A 22,649-nucleotide genomic window follows, 5' to 3' on the forward strand; every position below is an offset into this window, starting at 1 on the left:
CCATCTGCATTTTTCACTCACAAAACTTTTTAGTATTTATAGATCATAAACATTTATGAAATATGTAGGAATAGTCAAGCTGCATTGTTTTTCTGAATCATTACGAAAGTCTGATGAAAGATATAATATAAAGCCTCCTGTTTCAGTTCCTAGTTCATTTTCACTACAAGAAGAATCAGAGCAGAGATTGTTTCTCAGGGTAAAATACTGAAAAGTGATCTGGAATGAGTCTTAATGAATCATCTGGACATAGCTTTTTATTTCTGGCATTAGGAAATAAAACTCCATTCAGGTCATGCTTCAGAAATTCTTATTTGCCTAATAACATAAAACAACATCAGCAGACAGACTTAGGAAGAAACAGATCAATCAAGCTTATACGTCATTTTCTGCAGACTAACTCATACTCTGTATTTTCTGGCTATCATGTAATCTGCCAAGCTGCTACCATACCTGTTCATCCTTACATAGAAGCAAAGTGATCTGGCTATTGCTCTCAGTTTCCATTTCATTATCAACATTTAAACAATCAGACTGCTTTTAAAATGTATCAAAAATCTGCAAACAACAACTTAAATAGCTTCAGACCAGATTATTTCTGCTAACAAAAAGTTTATATATTTATCCTGGTTCTTCAGTTTCTTTTGCAGTTAAGTTTGATGTTTCTATATGACATTAAAGACATTAAACACACAAAAAATATATACCTATACATACATACACACACACACACACAATAATATTCAAGGATCTAGTTCTGCACCTGTAGAAACTGTGATGTGTACACTGAGTGCTCTTTACATTACTGCACCTTTCAAGTTATCTTGCAAGTTTGGAAAATGCTTTACCACAATTCAAGGGATAAAACGATTGCATTAAATATACTCATTTTGCTTTGTACATCCTGTTGACTTTTAGCAATGCAGATAAATGCAGGTGGTTTTCAGCCAGTAGGAATTTACATTGCCTCCATTACTTCTAACAGTATTTCCGGGCTGGGGAAAAACAAACAAACAAACAAAAATCCCAGGGCAATGAAAAATCACCCCACAGAAAACACAAGTATCTTGCAGACACAAAGTCTGAGACCCCAGCGCTAGAGCCTCAAGAGCAGAGCTGCTGAAGTGAATCACAGGTTATATCCCGTATGGATGACCGTTTTGCCTCTTTGTGAGAGTACCTAATCTTTTACACCAGAGTAACCCACTTTTGGAAGATACTTAAATAACATTTAAACAAAATTGCAAGAGAAAAAAGTTATTTTGTCCATTTATAACTTAAAAATTCTTTAACAGAACGTCCAGGTATCAGTTCATTATGGCCGATCCGGATGAGGACAATTCTGTTTCCTCAACAATAAAGATACTGAAATCTCTACTTTGTGTAGAAAAACAAGCTATGATTAAAAAGACACACAGACATCTTCCCCCAAAACAGTGTCCTGCAAATTTTATTCTTTAGCCTTTATAAGCTTTCATTATAACCTTACATTTTGTACAGTATTTTGTGTACAAATATTCCATGTGTCAAGGGAAAGAATTACTTGTAATAAGATTCCATGTATTACAATATTAGGACTTTCGCGTTTGCACCCATGATATTTAAAAAAATCTGTCAGACAAACCAGGTAGAAATAAGTATGCAAAAACTGCAAACAAAAACATTTAAGTAGCCAAAATTAAAAAGACCTGTGTGAATTCACACAGTCTTGCTTGATTGCTACTAGGCTATTGCAGCCAAGTAGTCCTTAACCTCAGTTGGAGTGAGCCGTCTAAAACCAGCTTCATTACAGATGCCAACTTCAATGTTGTCTTCTGTCATTTGCCCTTCAAAGCTTTCCTATAAAAGAAAATAGGGTTCAGTGAACCATAGTAACAATCTCATGACAGTAAGAAATGTATTTCTTAAATATTTTGCTAACCTTTAGTGTTAAAATAGCTGTGTGAATGGCATCTTCTAGTTCCAAATCTTCATTGTATCTATAAAGAGAAGATCACATGTTTTAGCCAAACAGACATAGATCTTTCCAAACCATAGTAATCTTCAAGTCTCAAAATGTAAGCAGTGCTAGAATTCTCCCCATTTTTCCCACAAATATAATCGTTAAGCATTGCTACATTAATATTCAAAAATAATATTTGTAAATATTATGCTCAAGTATTTCATGACTTTTCCTACCAACGTTGTCTGGAACAAAATACCTGCAAATACCTCTATGTTGAATACACTGTATACTGCACTGAGATAACTCTCCATGAATACCAAAGCTCAAGTTTCATTTAAGCAAAGCAAATTTCCTGTGGGCATGTTAACATATAATGCTTCCAGCTTCCTTTTTTAAAGTTTTAAAGGTTTCAAAATTTTGTTCTGATAATTTAGAAGTATGCATTTTTGTCTGCCTGTTGTATGTGGAACTTGAACAAAAGAGATTATTGTTTGAGAAGTTTTAAACATATTACCTTTTTTCAAGGAATGTCTTTCCATTGACATAGTTTTTTCCCATTGCTGTTGCTTTCCATGCAAAGTAAGCTCCCTGTAAAAACAACAATATATTGAACTGTTCTGCATAGCTTGGTCAGACACTACATATTCAATTCCTTTGTAAAAAGGACAAGAGTAACCATGAAAATACTGAGTCGCTTGAGAACACATTAAATATTTTGGGTCACAGACTGATTAGATATGTGAACATATACTGTGAAAATGCACAAAACATTTGTATGACTCCACTATTTTCACCCTCCTACTACTTTGAAAGATGAAAGTCAGTCACTATCACGTTTTTAATTTGGGATTCCTTAAACAGAAATCATATTTTGCCTTCAAGAAAGAACCAACAGTATTTCTTCTTGAAACCTGGAATACACTCCATGTATTTTTCTTCCCTTCTGTTGCAAATCAGCCTGTCTAATTTCTGTTAGCTACTAATAGGGTATTTAGCAATTTGTCTTATTCTGAGGTGAAGACCATCAACAGTTCTATTCATCAATCAAGATGCCTTGCAGAAGGCATTTTCATTTAGTTTTTTACATATGAACACCTGGTAGTAATACAAATTTCTAAAGTTTACCAAGAATCATTACAGCAACTAATTCTTTATTTGATGAAAAGTGTTGTAACTAATACAAGCATCAAAAGGTAGACTTTATTACATGTGCAATATACTACAGCAAACTCACTCAAATTAATCACTGTGATCATTAAATAGTGAAGTAAGTGCATTGCATTTCATAATGCAATTGATTATGGCCTGATTTCCACCCAGCTTAGGGAACGCTATGTGAGCAACACAAACAGCCGAATGCCTATCCTAGCATCTGCTGCAGAATGCTAGACTCTTCCTGTCACTACCAAGGAGGTGGGAAGGCATGAAAAGGGTGGTGATCTTTCTCAGCAACAACTGCCACTCCTCAAAAGCAGTCCAGAAACAGACAAGTGCAGAATTAGCAGGTGCTACTCACTTCCTACATTGCCTTGGCACAGCAGCCAAACATCCAGGGGTGCTCCCAGCGCCCACTGAAACTGGATCATTGTGATTTACATAGGTTAAGGGATCCTTTGTTCTAGCTCCTCATCACAAAGTATTTCATAGGTGTGTATAAATTTTTTTTTTTACATGTTTTATAAGTAGAGTTTTCAAACGTAGAATACTTACAGATGGATCCGACTGAAATAAATAGGGCCGCCCTTCATTCCAGCCACATATTAGCAGTGATACACCAAACGGACGAACACCACTACAGGCAAAAAAATAACAAAAACAAACACAGCTGACGTCAAAAGTTTTGAAATTTATTTCAAAAAACACCAAAACTGACTGAATAATTTTGGATGCGTTAACCTCCCCCAAAGGCCTCCCAATAGCCCAGAGCTGCGATCAGGAATGACTACTTGACCAACAGTACCAAAAAAAAAAAAAAAAAAAAAAGTTTGCTGGCTTCTCCAATGTTTATTTTCAAGATATTAAAGAGCATGTTTTGCCTCCTGCCATGTAGTGGTCCTCCCACTGGCCTGCTTTCCATGGTCATTCTCCATTAAGAAAGGTTAACACTCACTACCTTTTTGACTGAAAAAATGTTAAATCTCCAGATAGTAGTTATACCTTATGTTTAACTAACATAATCTTTCTAAGCACTTTCAAGCTTCTGAAAACTGCATACCCAGATTGCGTATATTCCTGCATCACAGAAGCAATTCTCTGTACTAGCTGAGCTGTTGGAATGGGCTCATGATAAACCAAATAATATTGCTGGGCTAGCTTCCGAGCTCTGTGCACAAGTACCCTAAAAACAAAGACAAAATTATATGACAAAAATCTCCAATTAGTTGTTACAATTAATACTGAAAAGAACTCATTACAACAAATACTATGGTAAGAAATTACATATCTGGCATAAATGTCATTTAAGAAAACACGTATTTTACTGGGGTATCCTGATCAATTCAGTAATTTCTGAAGTGCTTAGACAAACTGGAACTAAGCACACTGCTGTTAATTTGTTATTCATTTTTAAAACATAACATATTTGCTAAGGTTTTGAGTATATCAAGAAAAGCTTAGAACATGAATTTAATACACTGACAGTATATCATTATACTATACACATATATTTTACTAAACTCATTCTACAACATATTATTATACTATACACTTAAAAAGAAACAAAAATTGCTATCTTTATCAGCTTCTTCTCACATGAAAACATGTCTAAACGATCACCAAGCAAAACTTTTTAATACCTGTAGTCTGGACCCATACCACTATACACTAAACCTATATGCTTGGTAATTGGTTCTACTTTGTGGACACTCCTTTCATCGTAAAGAATGGATTTCTGCTTCTTCTCAGTTGCCAACACCACTCCATTCGCAGCTGGAAAAGAACAAGATTTTTTCCATATTAAAATAAAATTATCAAAATCAGTTGAAATAGAACAGGTTTGCCAGAATATAAAGAATTTTCTTCCCCCCTTTTTAAAAGGCCCTTCAGGTTTATAATGATGTTAAACAGTGATCCTTTGATTAATCCACCCAGCATATCACCTCTCATTTCAAATAAACACATGGCGCTCAGAATCCCATTTTAAAGATTCTGAAGAATACTTTAATAATTGATCGGTTGAAGTATCTTTATGTGCAATTTCCATAAATGCAGACATGCAGCTGGAGTCATTTACTTAAGGAACAGGAAGATTCAAAATTGAAGATGTTTAGTTCTACTAGCTGCACATCTCCAAAACTACCCCAGCAAGATATCTATGCTCCCTTCCTAATAATTACTGAGTTGCAGAAAAAGAAGAGAAAATATTACACTCACTAAAATATGTGAAAATCCACTAAAAAAAAAAAAGGGCAATAAAAAGCAAGGTAATAGAAAGCAAAGAAATACCCAGTAAGTAGACTAAACTATTTTAGCGCTCTCAACCAATCTTCAGAATCCTGCATCCTTCACTAAAGTAGTTCTGAATGTACCTTTAATTCCAACTGATGGAGCTCCTGCAGCAACTGCAGCCAAAGCGTATTCTATTTGAACAAGTTTTCCAGAAGGACTAAAAAGAAAAACACAGAAGTAAGCCATAACATAATTCTAATATACTCAAATCTTTACTGCAACAATCTGATTCTAACTTGCTGATTTAAGCTTCTTTAGATCTAACATCAGTATAGTCTAACCAAAATTAAAAGAAAAAAGAAGGTCTGAACATTTATAATAGCTTTTAAAAGAATGAGACAGGTTTAGCGCGTAACTCACTGCAGCACAGTTCTTCAAGGGTACTCATACAGTGCCTCCCTACATGTCTGGTAAAAGCTAATGTACCTCGGATAGGTAGTAGGAATTGGGATGCAGGTTGAAGGAGGACAAGTCCCTTCACCAACCTTGTAACGTTATAAACAAGCTTTCCACTTAGTGGGTCACGAACTTCTGGCAAACGTAAGAAAAAGCTCCCAAATTTATATATTTAGATGGTATTATACACGTTGTTCACAAAAGGTTTCAAGACGGCAACATTCACTCTTGAAAGGTATGAGCAAAACACTATTTTTCTTGACTGTTTAGCACACGTCAGGTCAATAACATAACAAAGAAACAGCTTCCACGCTCCAGATATCTCGGCATTTATGTTTAAATGATCTACATTGGGCTGGTAATGAATGTACAATCATCAGAACTGAGCAGCAGGTGGCAGGCTGTCAAAATAACTCATCCATACTGCGGTCCAATTTCAATCTCCAGAGAAGAGGACAGAATGGAGCGAGTCACTCATAAGACAAATGATTTTGACAAGTGGGATCTATTATCCGGGCTATATTTCAGGCACTCTGGTGTTAACAGACACAGAAGTAAAACAGAAAATGATGCACCTCTGTACTTAGAGGAGGTAAAGAACAAAGCAAGCAATAATTATTGTAGTTTTTCATACACTAAGTAAGTATAGACAACAAAGTAAGAATTCTAACTTCTCCATTACAGAAAACCAATAAACCAGAACAATACAGTTTCCTGTGCCAGCAATTAAAATATACAGAACGTTAGTAGAATGTTTTAAAAAGCAAGATATACAAAAACAAACGATGCTCAACGCAAGAAAAAGGTGAACGAGGGAAAACACAACTACTTGTATTGTCTTCTACGAGAGTATAAAATCAAATAGCTTTTAAGGTTAAGGGCATGAAGTGCTTCTGTAAAATACAGGAAAACCTTGTAACTCCATTAGGAAACTACTTTCAAAAGCTAGCAAAAAATTCAACCCACTTGAGTGCAATGTGTATGTTTGACTATACCCATCCACTACAAAGATTCTTTTACTGGTTTTAGATTGAAAACTGCTTCATTGGCTCAACTACAACAAGACTTTAGCGAGCCATTTTGCAACTACACAGCACTACCCTTCTCCAAGACTAAGTGAGCACTTTACCAAAATCAGCGCAGAGATTCATGCTTTCAGTTTCTCTTTTTGCACATTTATGAACTAATCCTGACTAGTTAAGAGCTTTATTGAAAAACAACACAAAAATCATTTCTTTTTTGCTGGATTTCTCTCAAGTGCCTGTATTAGAGCAACACTTTAGCTTCTTTATTGTGTGCATACAATCATCCCACTACACTTAAGAGTGTTCGTAACACAAAGCACAAGAAGAATATTGCCTGCAAAGTGCAGTGGGAAGGGAAATAGACTCTTTAGAACTTTTCTGTTCTAAAATTCTGCAAAATTACTTCTGAAGCAAGTTCTCAAGGTACCAGCTATCAAGCTCGACTATCATCATACATTTCTAATCAGGTCAGAAGCCTCCGGGTAGCTGCAGGGAAGAACGCAGCTACCGCCCAGGCCTAAAAGGGGGGAAAGGGAGAGGGGAGACAACCTTTAACGCTAAGAACCTTTCACGCTCCCAAGCTTATTAAGACATTTCATCGCGCTCTTGCTATAAGGCACCGCCAGTGTGCTGACTCGAGCCCAGACGGCCTCCGGCCGGCTCCGCACTGATTCCGCCTCACGGGAACGGGAGAAGGTGCGAGAGGCGACCGCGTTACGGCTAGGGTCGGCAGCAAAGTGAGGCGGGAGCTCACGGGTCTCCCCCTGAGCCGCAGCACCCTCCCAGGCCGCCCCTGGAGCCCCCGGCCCACGCAAGCTTCCCAAGAGAGGGTGAAACCTCCGGACCCCCCTCAGCCCCTGCCGCTCCTCTTGCCTAGGCCCCACGGCTCCTCTGCCCGGCTCCCCAGGGCCGCCGGCAGCGCAATGACTCTGCAAAGTGCCCGCTCCGTCCCGCCCGGCGCTGGCCAGCCGCTCCGCGGAGGCCGTGCGCCACCTAGCCTCTCGGGCGACGGCCGGCCGAGAGTCCGGGCCCGCGGTGTCGTCCCCCCTCCCCGCACCTGAACGTCGTAAGCGAGAAACTGTAACCGCGCTCCGCCATCTTGGAACAAACCCCTTCGCTCCCCTCGGCGGCTCCCTCTGCGCAAGCGCAATCGGCCCAGCAGCTCCGCCCCCTTTGCGTATAAAAGCGGCTACGGCTGTGATTGGGCAGAGGTAGCGGGAGAACGGGGCATGCCGGGAAGCAGCGCTGTGCGCCGGCCCTGCGAGGGTCCCGATTGGAGAAGGGGTGCGCTCTGCGGCATGCTGGGAGTTAGCGCGCTTCCCTCTCCGCCCCGCTCCCCCTCCCGCGCCAGGAATGCTGGGACTTGAAGTCCCAGTCTTCTTCCTTATTACGCCGTATATGTCTCAGAGAACTCGATTTCCCAGTAGGCGCAGCGGTCGGTGCGCATGCCCAGTGCGCTCTCTAAGGAAGCGATCTCCCTCTTCCACTGGTGCCCGGCTTCAGCGGAGCCTTGCAGGAGCATGGCGGCGTTGGTGATTTTTCCCTCTCCGCTGCCGCGCCTTCATGCTTTTCTCCAGCGTTGCTGGGGGCGGTTGGGGCGTGGGGTCTTCCCGGGCTTCTCCGGGCCTCAGAGCCTGCCCTGGGGTAGGTGCCGTCATCCTGCCCCCAGGGGAGGGCGGCGCTGGGGCTACGGGGCGCTTGTTTCCGTTAAACGGCTGAGGGTTGGGGCGCGAGCGCGCGGCCGCGGGGGCATCGCTGGCTGCTCTTACCTCCTTCTCTGACAGGAGTAAAAGGATTCGCGTTGCATCTGTTCGGCTGCCGGTGAGAATGGAGGTTGGGTGCAATGTAACGCGTTCTTTCTTCCTTCAGGGCCAGCACTGGCTGTCCAAGCTCCAGCTTTTTTTCCAGAGCCTGTAGAAGAGGCTAGTGAAAGTAATGAGGCGCCAAGCTTCCTAGATAGCATTTTGTGGATGGCTGCTCCAAAGAAAAGACGCACCATTGAAGTAAACCGCTGCAGGCGAAGAAATCCAAATAAGCTTATCAAAGTAAAGGTAACTACCTAATTTATGTTGGCTAGCCACCTTATTCCGTGTGAGCAATTTTATTAATGATGAGTGAGCATGCCAGGGTAAAATTAATTCTGGTGCTTTTTAGTTTCACTTATTTTAGAGACTAATTTGTGCTAACGGTCATTACTGACTGAAACACCTGTTTGGAATTTGTTTGTAAATAGGTTTAAAAGACATGGTAGTTCTCAAAACATATTGTAACAAAGACAATCAGAATGTGTAACAGTAGGCTGTGGTTAAGTTAAAGAGCGATAGTTTTGGTGGAAACCCCATGGCTTCAGTCTTCCAAACATCAGTAGGCATAATAATGTAGGCATTGACTTCATAGGCTGCTTATAATAGTGAGCATTGACATAGCAGTGCATTGCAGAAAAAAGTCTTTAGCTAGAACAATACATTTTGAAAATGCAATTGAATTTTCCTGATATTTCATTTACATATGTTGTTTGTAATCTTTCCCTGTTTCTTTTTCTTTCAAATTTCAAAATTTCCTATTTTTCACTTTCTTTTTCAGAGAAATATAGATGTTTGCCCTGAATGTGGACACTTGAAACAGAAGCATGTTCTCTGTGGCTATTGTTATGCAAAGGTCAAAGCAGAAACTCAACAGATACGGCTTGAGATACGTAAAAAGGAAGGAGGACCATTTAATGCTCCTACTCTGGAAACTGTAGTTCTTTATGATGGAGAAAAGCCTACAGAAAAAGATGAAGGCAAGCGGATCATTGAAAGAGCCAGGAAGCGTCCATCCTGGTTTATTCAAAGTTGATGTTATAGAACTAATATAAACAAAAACAGTTGCTACAGCAGGAAAGATGGTGCTTTTCAAGACTGTTTTCCTTGTTGTATTCACTTAATGCTGATACGAACCTATCAAGTTTTGGGAAGTCTGACTGAAACACATTTCATTTCATATGGGATTACAGTCATGTGTTGTTTCCATAGCATGCAGTGGTGAATGCCTCTCAGTGACGCGTAGCAGTCATAATTAAAGAGAAGTCAGGATCTACCGGGAGTTTGGATATTTGCTTACTGTAGACAGAATAATATGTTAATGTTGTATGCTGTTTTTGTAAATAACGCTTTTTAACAGAGATAAAACATTCACGTATATAGAATAAAATGTATAAAGATTCATAGGGAGATCAGTTTTCTCTTTTTGTCTGCTGCTCTAAAAAAAAGGATGCTAATTAAATGTAATGTTGACTAGATACAAAGTACCTTTACAAGAAAAGATGCAGTTTTGTGGTAATTTCCATGGCCTGGATCTCTCCACAGTGCTGCTGTTTGAAATATTTGATGTTCCTGGTTTTGAGCAAAACAGTGGTTGTCACATTGCTTGCTCGGTATGTTAGGCACTTCTGTTTGTTGTCTGCATACAGAACAGACTTCTGCCTTAAAGGGACACAAACAGACTTTTTTTCAAAGTGCACTATGGCTCTTCAGTGAGAGAATGATTTGAAACGTAATGACTGGAAATTTGTAAATAATGTAAGGGTGAAAGGTGATTCTTTGCAGCCATTCCAGTTAAGTGGGTGGTCAGCATGCACTCGGGAAAGCAAAAAGAACAGTGTGCCTTCCTGCCTTGTATGTCTTCTGCAGAGAGGGCAGCTCTGCCCTCTACTGTCCGTTGCTCTTCAGTGATGTAGTTAGGCCTACTAGTTGTGGATTCCACTTCAGTTTTAGCTGTACGAGTACTGCCATTGCTTTTAAGATTAAGGAGTTTACATTTTAGGAAGGGATTTAAATATACAAAAGGTACAGCTCAGCCAATCCAAGAGCTAGTTGCTGAGGAAAAATGCAAGTCTCCTCTGAACTCTGGCTATGTTTCCTCTACAGTTTCCTTGGCACTTGTATGTATTCAGCCCTGTGATGTCCTGGTTTGGAGAGCTATAACACTACAAAACTACTCCCTAGTTTTGCACAGCTAGGTTTTTGTTTGGTACCTGACAGTAGCTTGGCGCGTGTCAGGGTCAAAACGTGACACACAGGCAGTAGGAATATAAAAGGAGGCTGGACCACGTTTTTCAGAATAGCCTTTGTCTGTATATGTCTCACCAATCTTGGATTATGCTAGTTTAAAGAATGAGATAGTGTTTGTGCTGTAACTCTTCACTTTTGCTTTCCTCATTCTGGATTCCATGTTCTGAAAGACAACTGGTGTAGGAAATCAGGAACAGATGTTAGTGGGGATCTTGCCTTTCCCCTGTAGTCTAAGGGAATAATGAATATTGTTAACTGTTGATGCCGTTCAATTGACGGTATCTAAGCAAGCAACATGAGTCCTTTCCTACGTTTCTAAACAGGATTTATCCCAGTCGCTATCTGTTCTTTCACTTCTTATTCAGAAATGAAGCCAATAAAAGGTGGCAAGCAGGCAGACTGGAAGCACACTGGAAGGTTTACATTTGCCAGAGCTGAATGGGATGAGACTGACATTTTTGGAGGTGAGATGAACCAAGCATTAAGAGTGGTATGTTGTTGTCTTGAAGGAAAAGTGTGTACGGATTCCAGGGACGGGGGATATTTTTGGTTTTTAATAAGATCAGTTGTACAGCGCTCTGTTAGCTTAGGGTATTGAGAGAGTCATGGATTAATTCCTTAGACGCATAGAAGTATTCTTAAAAAAAAAAAAAAAAAAAAGTATATGAATATTTATCTCTGAACATGAGAGAGGACAAGTGGTTTCTCCTAATGGAGTAATAAGTATAAGTGGCAATATAGTGAGTTACTCTATTGAATTATGCTTTACAATAATGTTCTTATGAAACATTAGTGAAGTTAGGCTGCGTCACCACTAGAAGTTTTAAGGTACTTGCAAGGTCATAGGTGGTAATTCATTTTACAGCCTTTGCAGCTTGCTTTTGTTAGTACTGCATTTGTGCAACTTGGACAGGACAAGTAACTTACTACTGTTTCATAGTGGTTTCTCTATGTTGTGGGAACAAGTAATTAAAATGTCTGGTATTCCTGGTCTTTAAAAGAAAAAGTAGAAACAACTGAAAAATAGTTGAGTTTTGTGTAAAACTGATGGAGTACCAATTAATTTTCCAGGGAAGAAAGGATCTTCAGTGAGAGTCATCATGGTTTGTTTAGATGAATGACTTTTCCTTCAAAAGAGATGGAGTAAAGGAAAGCTCACTTTCATAGCTTAGCTTTATGAACAGTGACAACACAACGCTCTTTTTAATCCAGAACGCCTCTAAAACGTGGCATAGTCTGTTACTTGAGATAAATCCTATTTATATATAATGGAATCTTTTGCCAAATTCTTTTTATCAAAATTAGGATATTCTAATCTTGCTCATATTTTTTCTGATTCCAATTCATGTTAAACTTATGACCCACAATTTACAGCATTTACATTTGCAGATGAAAATCTCTTTGAGATATTTTGAAACAAACACAAATTGCAATAATGTGTGTATATTTACATACATTTTTTGCAACAATGTAAATTGAAACTAGTAAAAAGCAAGCAGGATGCTGCAAACGCTGTACTCCAGAACCCATTTGAAAACAAAAAATTGTATGCCTCAAGGATTTCCGTTTTGATACTATGGGAACCTATCAGTAGTTGTCGAAAGACAGACTCCTTTTCTGAAAATTTCATGATTAAATAAATGTTTTATGTGATTATGTTTTTTCCTGTAAGGAGTCTATAGGTAAAAATTATTTTCTTTTAAATGTAAGAAGAACCCAGGCAGAATGTAATGTCCTAAAATACAAGGATGGAAGTTGCTAAATGACTTTGTGTCATACTAAAGTCTACACAGATACAGGCCATCTCTGGCAGTGATGGGTTGTGATATCCATAGAGAACATAAGCAAAAAACATTAAGCAAATTCTGATAAGGGTTGTGCAGAAACCTTTTATCTGTTCTGTTGAACACACTATGTCAGCAAGAGCAGGTGGTAGATATAAAGTATACTTCTTTAAAGCACTAGGTGGCAGAGGAGTGTAGCTTTCTGGTAGGCGAAAAACAAAAGCTGAAGAGTCATTACTGAGATATGAAACAGTCAAAGTCAGATTTAAGAAACTTGCATCCATGTAAGTGAAAGATCTGCAAATAGACTAAATTTGCAAAGTACAAAGGAAAATATGATAGTTGTTATGGGACACAAGCTAATCAATTGTAATACATAGTTCTGACCGAGTTAAATTAGATCTATACTGAGAACTAATGTACTGGCCTCTGTGTATGTCTAGTCGGTTGACACTTTATTTATGCAGCCAGAAAGCCAGGCAAATGGGTCTGACAGCATTCCAGTGACTTTCAAGGTATAACGGCCTTGAATTTGTACAGTCATAAGGACCGCTTTGCAAAAAGCAGACATAAAATGGAAAGAACAGTAAAACAATGTGTTAAACGGATAGTTCCTCAGAATGGAACAGAATATTCTGTGCTCCATCAAAGGTTTGAAATGTTTTCAAAGCACGTGTGTGATGGAGGTGCCTGTGTCTTTAGAACTTATTTTTTAAGTAGTATTTAAAAAAACAAAATACTAGCAAAAATCCTTTCCCCTCATGTGGCTGCGGGCATTGTATAATTAATATGGTGAATGAGACTCAGTAAATAAAAGTTAGGTTTCCAAATAATTTGCCTAAGTTCTAACTTGCCAAATATTTTTAAAATTGAGGCCAAAAGGAGGAAAATCAATGAAAAGGATGAGAAAGAAGTAGGCTATGCAGCCTACTGCTGCATAAATCCAGTTTTGTCCAGTCTATGTTTATACCTTGGAAATTCTATTGAAGTCAGTGAAGTATAATTCAAGGCAGAATTTGGTCTATTGCATTATTGTATTTAATGACAAGTACTGAAACCCAAGACTTCTGGATATATGCAAGTATGGTGCTTTTGTTTTTTAATGCAGAACAGATTGGGGAGAACCTGGGAAAATACTATTGGATACTAATGCGATTGAGTTTACAGCTGAAAACTAAGATTGCATTTGATGACTGTCATAAATTGAGTCTAAACAGTTGATGTTTGACAGAAATTAAAGCATCCTATCTTTCAGTTTCCCTCCTTGAAGACAATAGACCCATTTAGAAGAAAGACTATAGGATTGATTTCATATTGAATCTGCTGGTTAAACATATTAAAAGCAAAGCTTGAACCTGCTCTGGAGCAGTTTGGGTCTGAAGACCCAAAACAAAAACTTTTGTGGAGTTGCACATTTATCAAACATTATAAGAGATTTTTCTGAAGCTCCACTCCTGGATCATGTGAAATCTTAGGCTTTTTTTTTTTTTTTTTTTAAATCTGCAAATGAACAACCCTGTATTACTATTTTGTTAAGTATCATACCTTTTAAAACAATCCTTTGATTTTGAAAACTTGAGATATATTTTGCGTATTCTTTTCATCCCAATACAAACTTTTGACTGTTTCTGTTTGTTTCTTAGAAGGGCACAGACTCTTCTCTATATATATACAACATATTTCTCAACATGATTGCGCTTTTTAGTTGTTCTTCTCGCTACACAAGCATATAGAAATACCCTGTCTGTCATGTCTTGGATATAAGTCTAATTAATCCTTTATGTCTCCTAAAAGCAGGAACTAGTTCAGGAGACTCAAGAGGAATGAGGCACATTAAATGGAGTGTGTGTCATACTGTAGGAAGGGCAGTCAGGCCCCACTTACATGACTGACGTAATTTTTACATCCATTCCCGAGGTATGCTAATGGGGTTTCTATTCCCATCACACAGGCTCATCGGCTTGTCTAGCAATATGGCTTACAGCTCAGTTTTCCATTATACTGTGGCTCTACAGCATATTATGGAAAATGTTTCCACTAGAAATAAGGATTTTGAGCAGGCGGTCGGAAAGATAGATTTTGTTGTTTTATAATCTGGGATTAATATTAAATACAAAGAATAGTGATTTTAAAGGGGCTGTACAGAGCAGCTTAAAAAGGGACCAGTTCTGTAGGAAACATTCATTCTAAATGTATTGCATTCTGAAGTCCCTTCTCATTAATTTTATGACTATCCCTGCTCAGTCATAATCAGATCAGGCAAAGCATCTATGATTTTCTGAGGAAAAACAGGAGGGAGGGTTTGTCCCAATTAAAAATACCTTTATTTTATCACTCTGAAACAGGATAAACTATACCTTAGTCTTCAAGAAGCCATTAATTTCAATGGGGTTTCTTTTAAGGGAAATTGCAATTCTGAGTAAGTGAGAGAGGGAGGCAATATGGCACCAAACTGTGGTGCTATAAACAAGAGTTACTTAAAATCATGAAAGGATTTTCATTGAAATCAATGAAGTGTAAATTAAACCTGTCTATTAGTCATCCACTCCCAACATGATACATTGCTAGAGCCCATGAGTCCTGCGCAACCGTAGTGCTCTGGGAAAGCTGATTTGCTCTAGCCCCAAATCAGTCCTCCTTGGGTGTTTTTTTGTGCTGACCAGAAGAGATTACCAGAAAGACACTGAAAAGAAATGGAAGAAGGAAAATGAGGGACTTCATTCAGATCTGAAGACTAAAAAGGTTCGGTTATTGGCAAGTATGTAGAAGTAAGAGGCATCCTGTTGCCGTTTATGTGATAAGAACAGGAGCTGCTGGAAGAGAGGTACCTATGTTGTGCAATGAGGGAATAACGGCAAAGTAACCATGCATGTGGCACGGTGAAAACAGATGGCAGAGCAAATATCACTCCCACATCATGCATCACTTTGTTGTTAGTGATTTATATTGGCAGCTAAAGAGCATTATTCCCGTTTGACAGGTGGCACACTGAGGTGCAGAAAGAGCAAGTGACTCCCTCAAAGTTGCCCCCTCAGTCAGTGGCAAAGGCAGGTACCGAAGCCATTGTTATAACAGTTATCACTAGCAGTGGCCGTTATTCTGGCTAGGTTACTCTCCCAGTTTAAGTAAACTGCTGCAAAGATACGGTATATTGAAACATTGATTGGGGCATAGGCCCATAAAGGTCTTTACCCAGAGCTCTTCAGATCAGCTGAAAATCTGGTTTATTACTAAATGATTCCTCCTGTTTTCACCTTTCATTTGAGGAAGGGAGAAAAAAAAAGCCTGATTTTTGACCCAGTTTCCAAGGACCGGACTCGATCACTTCTGTTCTACAGGGTAGTGGTTTACCCCATTCTGATCAGTGGGATCATTTGTAAAAGAAGAGTATGACTCAGCTGAACAACAATGGCAGAATCTATGCTCAGGATTCTTTCTCTGTAACGTATGAATCTAAAAATAATTGTAATCCCAGAAGTAGGACTTTCTCCTCCTATGATTAGATTCTTTCGTCCAGAAATAAGGTGCCGCCTTTACCTGCTATATATAACATTCCGTCTAATCAAAAAAATAAAAAAATCAGTTAAATTTTTTAAGAAAAAAAAAAATAAGAACCAGAGATCATTCAGCAGCAAAAATATCAGAACTGATGTGCAAAGATTTAGTTTAGATCACTTTTCAAGAAAAACAGAAATTATTTTCCTCTGAGACACTTAATGCTGCAAAATATGAAGGAAATGAATTTGCTATCATTTTTTTGTCTTATTCTGTCTGATTAAAGAGATGTACTTTACTTGCAAGCCGCCAGAGTGTATCTTCCTAATCCTCCTGATTTGACGGATGTTGGGATCCCTGAATCTGTCACTTGGGTGATATCACTGTTTAGCAGATACAACAGAGAGCTGTCTGAGAATAGCTCGTCTTGATCAAAAGTAATTTAATTTTGTGATTATTGGTGTTATAATGGCCCTGATTGCAATGACTGTTTCTTCCCAAGAGCATAGATATTAGCTTTGTTAATACAGTTTTCTAGAATGTTGTCTGCATCAGGAACAGAGACACTTTAAGGATATGCATCTTATGGCCAGATTGTGTCCCTTCCTTTTATGGACAGATCTTCTGGCCACATTTGGGTCTGAGAAGTATGAAGGAGTATGTGAGACTTTCATCAAGATTCTTTTCTTTCCAAAGATAAACTTAAAATGGAAAAATGATGACCAGTGATAAATATGTTTCTCAGAGTTTTCCTAAAAAGCCTGGCTTGTGTAGTTAAAAAATAAAAAGATTAAAGTTCCTTGCTGAATTCAGAGATTTAAAGAGCATTGTCAGGCAGGCTACTCTTTTTGTATACTGTGCATACTATATCCATGTCCCAAAAGATTTCTTCCTATGTGTTTACAGTCAGTATTAATCATGGCCAGAAGGAGTTCTTATTAATCGTACAAGCATCAGAAAAAGCTGTAAGAAAAATATGAGCTACCAGGCCCTTATTTCAGCAGTAAAATCGGTAGTTATTTTGGTCAAGCTACAGACAATAACATTTCACAGCTGAGCATCTTCCCTTAAGTGGTTACTGTAAGCCATGGTGCTTAGTAGGTACACTAACAATCAGTGCAGAAAATTGCCCCCATCTCTCAGTGCATCTGTTTCCATCCCTGAAATGAAGGTAATGCTAATTTCATGGCATCCCCACGGAGCTTTGTCAGGAATATTTTTTTTCTGGACCATTCACACTCTTAAGGTCGCTGGAATGCAGGCAACAGCTTAAAAGAAAAGCCAGGTGCACCCAGAAGTCCACTTCACATGGGCTGCTTGCAAGCCTGTTTTCAACAAGGTTGGCCACTGGCTCCAGGTACTACAGGTGCCCGTTTCAACTTCTGAAAGGCTGGAGGGGTTCTCTCTATGGAAATCATCGCATTTAGCCCCTTTCACTATGCCTCTGGTTGTGATGTGCCCATTACAGAAAAGTATTTCTTCCACTGCTGTAGACCACAAAACACAACATCGCGGGCCTGTGCAGAAGCACTAACAGCAGCTCTCTGCTGAAGGTCTCTGAGGAACAGTGGTGGAAGATAGTTGTTCCAAACAATTATTAGGAAGCTACAAGCAGCTACAAAGCCTCACGGAAATGGCACAAACCACATCTCGGTTTCATTGTATGTAATGAACTGCAGCACGCTTGTGGCTTCTAAAAATTAAGGGACAGATTCGGCCATACCAAATGGTCAAAGGAAGCATGGACTATCTGACCTTTTCAGGTTCCTAGATAAAGGCAGTTGAAACTTGCAGCTTCTCTTTTCCTCCCATAAACCACCACCATCCACAGCTGTCATGAATTACAGAAGTTGTAAAAATTCTTGAATCTATGCTGAGATCAGGACAGAGTGCAGCAGGAAGCAGCTCTCCCCATCTCTTAAATTTCTCACCCGCTCTTTCTGCCCTTACGGTAATGGAGAGAATGTAGAGTTGAGATTTTTAAATTTAAGCTATCTAAAGTGTACCATAGTTCTTCCATCAGTCAGATGTGACAAAAGTACGTGGAGCGTTTGATGGGCCAGGCAGAAACTTCTGGTTTTATTCCTGCTGCAGGAACTCCTACCTTACCGTTTTCCCTCAGCTTCCCTGGTACTCTGCTGTCCCGGACACCATCTGTAAGGCAATTCTTGCTGCAGTGCTTGAATGTTTAGACGTTTGTATTATAATCTGGTCGTGTTAAACTTCATTATGCTGCTTAGCAATACTGCCAAAATATGCACAGCCTTGTCATTCCTTATCATTTCACAACCCAATCCCTTTTTTCCCCCATGTGAAATTTTCAGGAAATGCTAACTGTTGGACACCTTTCTTGAAAGAATATCTTACATTTCATAAATCCCAGCCTTTTTAATGCCCTTCTTTTATTTTCTGCCTGTGTCCTTGGAGATAATTTCACCTGTGGTATAAACTATTGATCTAAGCAGCTTACATTGGGGTGAGCTTGGTTCCGTATTTCCAGCTGACTCACTGCTGTGCTGAAATACCAAGGATTCTACATTAGTCCACTCCTAATTTAGGAATAAAAGAACTAATGCAGGTTGGAGGTTAAGCTGTATTCTCAAACTTCCTCTATTTTAGGAAATCCTGAATTGGCAGAAATCCTGCTCTCTTCCTAGGTCGTCTTCCAGTAAAGTAACATACTGAGGCAAAGCTCAAGAACTGATGAGCAACTGGCTGCTAATTACTTTCAGTTTTCAATCCTCAGGAGAGTCAGTGAGAGTGGAGGACTCTCAGTACCTTGTCAGGAGAGTTATGCTGCCATAACATATATGAAGATTTCTATTTGCAGTTGCCTATGAATTACTAGTGTATCCCACTCTCTTACTCAGTTCCCTCACTAGTAATCTTCACAGGCCAGAAACATATTGCTTCTTCCAGGATGCTTGACATTGTGGCAATAATTTAAGCCGAGCCTTTTATTAAAGGCTTTTTTGGAGCCTTTGTAATTTCTTCTTTCCAGTTTATTTTTTCCTTTAAAGAAAAGCACATTGTACTTTTGCGCAATTCATTTCCTACAAAAGAATGCTTTGGTGTCTGCACAGCTTGAGTGGAAACAGCACATAACACTAATAATAACAAAGGACAGCTCATGCTAAGGGGGATGCTCCCTTTTACTCATGGAGGAAAACTAAGAAGCATCCCAAAATATGTGTATCCAAATTTTCCTATTTCTGATAAGCTGAAAAAGAGTGGTAGCATATAGAAGTAGAGCTGTAATGCGTCACTCATTATGCTGAGACTGTTATGGCTTTGTATCTTATTTTAGCTGCAGAGGAATTCCCGAGGCAGTGGAGAGTTATCAGAAAAGCAGCAGTAGGGGAATAGGAATGGGGAGGGGGGAAATAAACAGCTGGAGAGTGCTCAGCATTAGTACTCTATAGGGAAAGTGGAGATAAGTGCCTTGATCTCTTAGGGTCATGTAAATAGAATATGGATTGTTAGTTGTGGACCAGGTACCACTTTATATCACGTAATGACCCGCACTGTTTTGATTCACTTGCCATTTAGTGTATCTGGCTGCAGTACCTTGCAGTTATTTATGCACTGGTTTTCATAAAGCCACCAGAAAGCCACACTTTGTAATTAATTAATTTTTTAATAATATATCAGTGTATGAGAAGTTCTTTAATTAGCTCACCACTTTCCTGGAGGGGTAAGATTTTTCCTATTACTTATTCACACATATTCCATATATTCTTCTAAGTAGGGGAAAATTTTCTTAAAATATTCAGAACTGTTATTGGCTAAACAGGTTCTCTAACAGAGAAATTAATTACTTCATTGCCTCATTTGGAAATTCTTTTCAAGTGGATGACCTTGTCACAAGTTAATAACCAGAAATGTGGATCAATACAGTAAGCAGATATGCAAAATTTATCGGCTGAGAGAAAGCCTCAGTAAGGACAGTTAATTATATCATTAAAAAGTGCCATTTTAATTTCCCTCTCCCACTTCATATATAATCCCAAATCCATTCTCCCTCTTGCTTTCCATGTTCCTTTGTCTCAGTGAAGCTATCAGCTTTGTTTCATTACTCCCACATCTCTGATCCATTTTTAGTGTTCTCTCTTCCCATACTTTCTTCTAAGGATTTCCCTTTTTAATCTTTAGGACCTATATGAAACCCTTATCTTTACCCCTACTGGTGTTCAGGATACCCTGTTATCCTGTGGGATAACTGTTCCCTAGTTCCTGAAAACAAACCTTTCCTTGCTCTTCTGAGGCCTCTCCTTGAAGTGTGTTTGGGGTCTGATATGTCCTTTCAGCTTAAACAACACAATCAGTTTACTGGGGAAGCCACAAGGAAAGAGTTAGAAAGCTTAGCTCAGGAAAGCTTAGCTCAGGAAAGAGTTAAAACGAAGGAAAAAAATGGGGGGTGGGGGAAGGATAGAGGGATGTCTTGTATGTTGGGAGATGTGCGGTTAGGCTCTGATGGAGAATCACTGCAGGACTTTCTCTTCCAGATGTTCTGCATGCCCATCTCTAGCTGCATTCCTAGAGCTCCCGTCCTCACGTGTTCACTTGTGTTTTTTCCTCAGTCTGCTACTAAATAATTTAGCTAGGAAGATGAAGCAGCTGCTAACTGAATTATTGAAGGTGTAATTAAACTGGCAGGAGTTGAGGGGAGCATGTGAGCGTTTTCTTAGCAAAAAAAAAAAAGCTATTTCACTAGGAAAATAAATGTCACCGCTAAATTTAAGTTACTACCTAGAACCTTCTCCCACTACCTCCGTTAAATAGCTGATGCACCGCTGCGGTAGTTGTGAATATGGCTAGTAAGGCTTTAGCAAAACTACCCAGCTGTTGGGAAGATGGCCAGCTTGTGACACTACAGCAAAAAAACCTCCCATCTTCCATTTTATTTATCCTCTGCAGTAGCAGGGGTGAATTCCTGTTTTAAGACAAGGTCATGACCTTAGGTACAGCTCAGAGTAAGTGTGGACCTATGTTATAAGAAATTTTAGCAGTCTCTTTACAGTAGAGATTACTACAGGCAGTAGAACTGCTTCCTGGTTGCCTGGAGTTTGTCTACGGTAGAGATAAGGAGCTAATGAGTTTGTCCTACGTGTAGAAGAGTTGGTCTAGGCTGTGATTTTAGTTTGGACAAATACATAATTCAGCCTTGTAAGATTAGGCCTAATAACGAAGTAAAGGCTTTTTAGGAGGGCTGCCTTTGAGAAAGACTTCGGTTAACCTTGCTTATCTTGCTGTAGCCAGGAAGGATTAATCCAGCTGTGGAAACTGGGCTTGAAAGGATTTTATTTAGTCTAGCAAATGCTTGTTTTAATTCTGGGATTTAATCCTTCCAGAGCTGGGAAGCTATGCTGTGATGAAGTTGCGCTGGACATCTCTAGCCTTCAAGTAATTTTTAGTTCCTATGGGACAACAACTTAAACTAAAAAATGCATTTTTTCTGCTTTGCCACCTTACATTTGAGTTTATGGCCATAGTTAACATGAGTTGGTGTTCCCCATGGAATTTCATTTTTCTCCTACACCATTTTTTACTGCTTTTCTGGTTTGGGTTGGATCTTTTTGGATTTGCCTTCTTTTTTGCTTTTGAGAGAAAGACTGTGGCAATAAGGTACTGCTGGTATAACGTTCCCTCCACAAAATGCTGGCTCAGAGAAGCAGAACTAGGACTATCCATTCTGTCTTCTCTAGCTCCAATGCATAAATAGCCTTCTCTGTTCCAGTGTGACTGAAGCATTCGATCTTATAGCCTAGTGTGGCTAGTCCAAGCAACAGGCTAGCCCCTAGTCTTATTTAATAGTGAAGAAAACCCTGTGTTTAGGAGAACCCATGGGCAAACCTGTAGTCATGGGAGGAAGGCAGAAGTGAAAAGATGTGGCCAAGCAGAGAAAACTTAATGAAAAAAAAATTTCAGAATTTCCAAAAAAGCAGTTTAAATGCATTGAAATAAATAGGAATGTGTCTACACGGCCATAGATTGCTTTGAAAATTTCACTTATATTCCCCAGTTGCCTATTTCAGTTTTTTATTTTAAATTACTTATTCTGACTTAACCTTTTTGAACAGTTTATGACCACTGAAGCATCCAACAGGGTGTTTGTGTTCAATCCCTATCCTCTTGGGAAAGTGTTGAAATTAGTTTATTTAGCAATTATCCCGTAATCTAAAATATGCCAGTAATACAGAGCTGGATTTTTAAAATCTGTTGTTGTCAGAGACAACTAAAATGCAGGTGAAATACAGCTTATTCTGTGATTGTGTGAATTGCTGAAGAACACAAGGATGGGTGACACAAGGAGAATCTAAGCTTCCCCCCCCCCCCCCCCCCCAGTAAGTGTGTAAAGACAGACATCTTATTTTCTAAGACAGAAAGGGTTCTGGGAACTTCTTTAAATGGAGAATAAGGTGGAAAAGTTAAACTCATAATGAGATTCCCTAGGTCATTTCTGACCAACTGGCAGAGCTAAAATTGCCTCTGCAGAGGAAATCTG

General features: G+C 39.2%; 2 protein-coding genes across 2 annotated transcripts; one reads left to right on the forward strand and one right to left on the reverse strand.

Moving 5' to 3' along the window:
* Positions 1 to 239: 239 nt before the first annotated feature.
* Positions 240 to 8,140, reverse strand: PSMA2 (proteasome 20S subunit alpha 2). The gene is made up of 8 exons (XM_068936009.1): positions 7,871 to 8,140; positions 5,473 to 5,549; positions 4,741 to 4,873; positions 4,161 to 4,283; positions 3,656 to 3,737; positions 2,460 to 2,533; positions 1,922 to 1,979; positions 240 to 1,839 (listed from the first exon to the last, which is right to left on the reverse strand). The coding sequence occupies exons 1-8, from the start codon at positions 7,909 to 7,911 to the stop codon at positions 1,723 to 1,725; spliced, it is 705 nt and encodes a 234-aa protein (XP_068792110.1). The 5' UTR covers positions 7,912 to 8,140; the 3' UTR covers positions 240 to 1,722.
* MRPL32 (mitochondrial ribosomal protein L32) lies at positions 8,100 to 10,019 on the forward strand. The gene is made up of 3 exons (XM_009679408.2): positions 8,100 to 8,457; positions 8,683 to 8,864; positions 9,397 to 10,019. The coding sequence occupies exons 1-3, from the start codon at positions 8,259 to 8,261 to the stop codon at positions 9,649 to 9,651; spliced, it is 636 nt and encodes a 211-aa protein (XP_009677703.2). The 5' UTR covers positions 8,100 to 8,258; the 3' UTR covers positions 9,652 to 10,019.
* The last annotated feature ends 12,630 nt before the right edge of the window (positions 10,020 to 22,649 follow it).

This window comes from Struthio camelus, chromosome 2 (genome assembly GCF_040807025.1).
Source record: "Struthio camelus isolate bStrCam1 chromosome 2, bStrCam1.hap1, whole genome shotgun sequence".
NCBI lineage: Eukaryota > Metazoa > Chordata > Aves > Struthioniformes > Struthionidae > Struthio > Struthio camelus.